This window comes from Macrobrachium nipponense, chromosome 24, assembly GCF_015104395.2.
Source record: "Macrobrachium nipponense isolate FS-2020 chromosome 24, ASM1510439v2, whole genome shotgun sequence".
NCBI classification, from domain to species: Eukaryota; Metazoa; Arthropoda; class Malacostraca; order Decapoda; family Palaemonidae; genus Macrobrachium; species Macrobrachium nipponense.
Window position 1 is genome coordinate 43245303 of NC_061091.1, and position 3969 is coordinate 43249271.

Below are 3969 nucleotides of genomic sequence, written 5' to 3' on the forward strand. Positions count from 1 at the left end.
CCACCATGCTAGCCGATTCGAGCGTTTGACCCACGCAGCCTTATTATGAATATTTATCACATAACAGTGATTCATATAAATCATTCAAGCTACAAATGTCCTTTAATATCTAATTCGCTCTACCTCGCAATTGATATATTTTCATTTATGTACCGAGGGGGAATTTTTCAGTTGATAATAATTTCGTACCCCCATGGGATCGAACCACCATCCAGTTGGACGGGGAACGAAATCAGGATCGGACAGTGACGCTACCGATACGGCTATCAAGAGAGGCAAAGGTTTATATCGATTCTGACCATTTCAAATCAACGTCGATCTCGTTGTATTTGTAATTAGAATCGATATGGAACCCCCTCCACCATGCTAGCCGATTCGAGCGTTTGACCCACGCAGCCTTATTATGAATCTCTTCATGTTATTATTCTTTATGGTCATGTTTTTTCATTATTCAATTTCATTTCACCCAATCATATCATCATATATATTGTCATGACATATAAATTAAGCATCAATAAGGAAAATGTAAATGCTAGTCAGTATTTCAACATATATATATATATATATATATATATATATATATATATATATATATATATATATATATATATATATATATATATATATATATATATATATATATATATATATATATATATAATATATATATATATATATATATATATATATATATATATATATATATATATATATATATATTATATATATATATATATATATATATATATATATATATATATATATATATATATATATATATATATATATATATATGTTGAAATACTGACTAGCATTTACATTTTCCTTATTGATGCCTAATTTATATGTCATGACAATATATATGATGATATGATTGGGTGAAATGAAATTGAATAATGAAAAAACATGACCATAAAGAATAATAACATGAAGAAATTTAACATGAAATCTAACACGAAATATGAAATATGGAATATGAAATAAATAGAACTCGGAAAATAACTTGAACAACAAAATGAAATGTAACATAAAATAGATATGGCCATCAAATGATATAATAACATACAAGGTAAAGAACAATAATATAATATTGAGAACTTGATCAAATGAACATGAACACATACAAATATGATAATGAAACAATAATTAATATTGACTGGACATAATTATTAACAGCGGAGCAATGATAAATCAGTAACAGACTGAAGACATATTGACCTCAGTTGATAATATATGATATTTGCAGTTGAAAATGTTATGGTATAAACCAAGTCTCAATTTCATTTTCTACATTCTATGCTTTTCATGTTCATTGTCTTTCTTTCTGTTTTTCATGTTCATTCACTTACATTCTATGCTTTTCATGTTCATTTTCTTACTTTGTATGCCTTTCATGCTAATTTTTTTTACATTCTATGCTTTTCATATTCATTTTCTTACTTACTATGTTTTTCATGTTCATTTTCTTACATTCTATGCTTTTCGTGTTCATTTCTTACTTTCTATGCTGCTCATGTTCATTTTCTTACATTCTATGTTTTTCATATTCATTTTCTCACTTTCTATGTTTTGCTTGTTCATTTTCTTACATTCTATGCTTTTCATGTCTATTTTCTTACATTCTATGCTTTTCATGTTCATTTTCTTACATTCTATGATTTTCATGTTCATTTTCTTACTTTCTATGCTTTTCATGTTCATTTTCTGATATTCTATGCTTTTCATGTTCATTTTCTTACTTTCTATGCTCTTCATGTTCCTTTTCTTATTTTCTATGCTTTACATGTTTGTTTAGTATAAGTATTTTTGTTATGTCCATCATTTGTTTCTCATTTGTCTCATTATTATAAGTTATGTTATTATTGTTTCCAGTTAATTATTTTCCAACATCATTTTGTATATGTACCAATCATCATTCCAATATTCTTTATTATATTAATATTGTTACCAGTTCATGGGGCAATACAAAAGGATGGGATTATAAAAAAATGAAAAATACATCATCATCTCTATTTACAATTATGTACATTGGTTTAATTATGTTTTATTACAGAGTTCTTTGGGTCCTCTACTCGTCAGTATCTGGGCGTCCTCGAGGAAACACCATTCGCTCTTGCCATTGTATGAGTAGTACTGGGCCAGGTAATCTCTGACGGCCTTCGCTCGACGCTTGTAGTTTGGTCCCCTTCTTGCCATGAGTCATTCCATGAGGTTCAGCGACTCTTGCCTCCAAGTACCTGGTATGACGTTATGGTGTTGGTCCTCATGGTCGATGTTGGTGCCAGCACATGAGTAGCGTTGCAGTGCCAGGTTGTGCATGACACATGTGCACAAAGTTATCTTATTGCACACCTCTACATCCTGTTGCATCGTCGTCCCGAAGACTCGCCATCCCATCTGCAGCAGGCCGAATGCATTTTCCACCACACAACGAGCGCAAGATAATCTGAAGCTGTATAGTCGTTTGGTGGGATCTTGTGATTCGCATGAGTAGGGCTTCATCAACCACGGATTGAGAGAGAAGGCATCGTCGGCGACTATGTGGAAGGGGATGGGTTCGTCATCATTGGGCAGATTTCTGTCTTGTGGGAGTCCTGCTCGGTTGTTTGTGATGGCCCTGGCCAGGTTGCACTTCTGCCAGGTTCCTCCATCCCCAGCACCTCCTGCACCGACGTCGATGAACAGGAACCTGTTTTTTGCATCGGAGAGGGACATGAGGACGATTCTGTGAAACTTCTAGTAATTGAAATACAGTGATCCTCCACCTTTGGGTTTCTTGATCGCAACGTGTTTCCCATCCAGGGCTCCCACACAATTGAAGTAGTTCCACTTTGAGGGCGAATCGTTTTGCTACGTCATTCCATTCTTTTGGTGTCTTGGGGCACTTCATCACTTCTGGTTTGTATGTGTCGATAATGGCTTGGGATAAACAGGCATATGGAACTCTTGGAGACTCTGAAGCTGTATTGGAGGCTTATATAGTCATTCCAACTTGCCAGGTCGCGGAGAGTGACTGCCAACTTGAGTCCCACCTCTTGTGCAAGCCGCATTTTTGTGTCCTCCTTCAAAATGGGCGTCAGCCTTTTGACCATCTCCTCAAACAATTCAGGGTAGATGCGTAGAAAGTTCTTGTGTCCTTTGCGGTCCTCCTTGTTCAGTTCTTGTAGTAGCTGGTCATAGTCTCCATGTAGTTGTCACTGTGTCAGCCAATCCCGAGCCCAAATCCACCCTGCCCTGCCATCCTTTCTGAGTAATTGTGCAGGTGGCTGTGGCAATATAGTACATCTTCTTCTCAACCCGCCAATGACCTGGACTGCACAGAGACACAGGGCAGCTATCAAAAATGTCTGGGTCTCCTGGGGTGAGAGGCTGTTGAGGTCCATATTGCATGCTGGGTGGGAGTGGATTGAAGGATGTGCTTGGCAGGCCTCTATATATACCCAAGGTTCATATCCAGCACAGTGTGGCACGGTGCATGTGCAACAATCATGCACCATTCCACATAGCGTCTCGTGCAGGTGCGGGCACTCTGCAACAACACTGCAAGCCACCTACAACACACCGCTACACGGAGTAACAAAGCTGCATGAAACCACCATAAAACCACACCAACGCCTAACACTCTGCTAGACACCGCAACGTTACCGCAACAACATGCCGTAACATGCCCGTAACACACCGCACAGGTCTGCGCCACGCCACCCAAAAACAGTCATTTTTTCTCCCCACTGCGTCATTTTTCGTGCGGTTGCTTGCGGTCCCACGCCGTAACAGCCAGCAACACAAAAGTGCGTAGGTGTAAACCTACCTTATCTCACCTCTCTCTCTCTCTCTCTCTCTCTCTCTCTCTCTCTCTTTGCCCATATAGATTCCATTCATTATTGCATTTCTTTGCCTCACTACTGTGATTTCCCTCCTCCTCCAATTCGAACCATTTTAACTATATACTGGCTGTTTGAAGGTAGGCCA

General features: G+C 37.6%; 1 protein-coding gene across 1 annotated transcript; it reads right to left on the reverse strand.

Moving 5' to 3' along the window:
* Positions 1-2199: 2199 nt before the first annotated feature.
* Positions 2200-2715, reverse strand: LOC135202984 (uncharacterized). The gene has a single exon (XM_064232527.1). The coding sequence runs from the start codon at positions 2713-2715 to the stop codon at positions 2200-2202; it is 516 nt and encodes a 171-aa protein (XP_064088597.1).
* Between the last annotated feature and the right edge of the window lie 1254 nt (positions 2716-3969).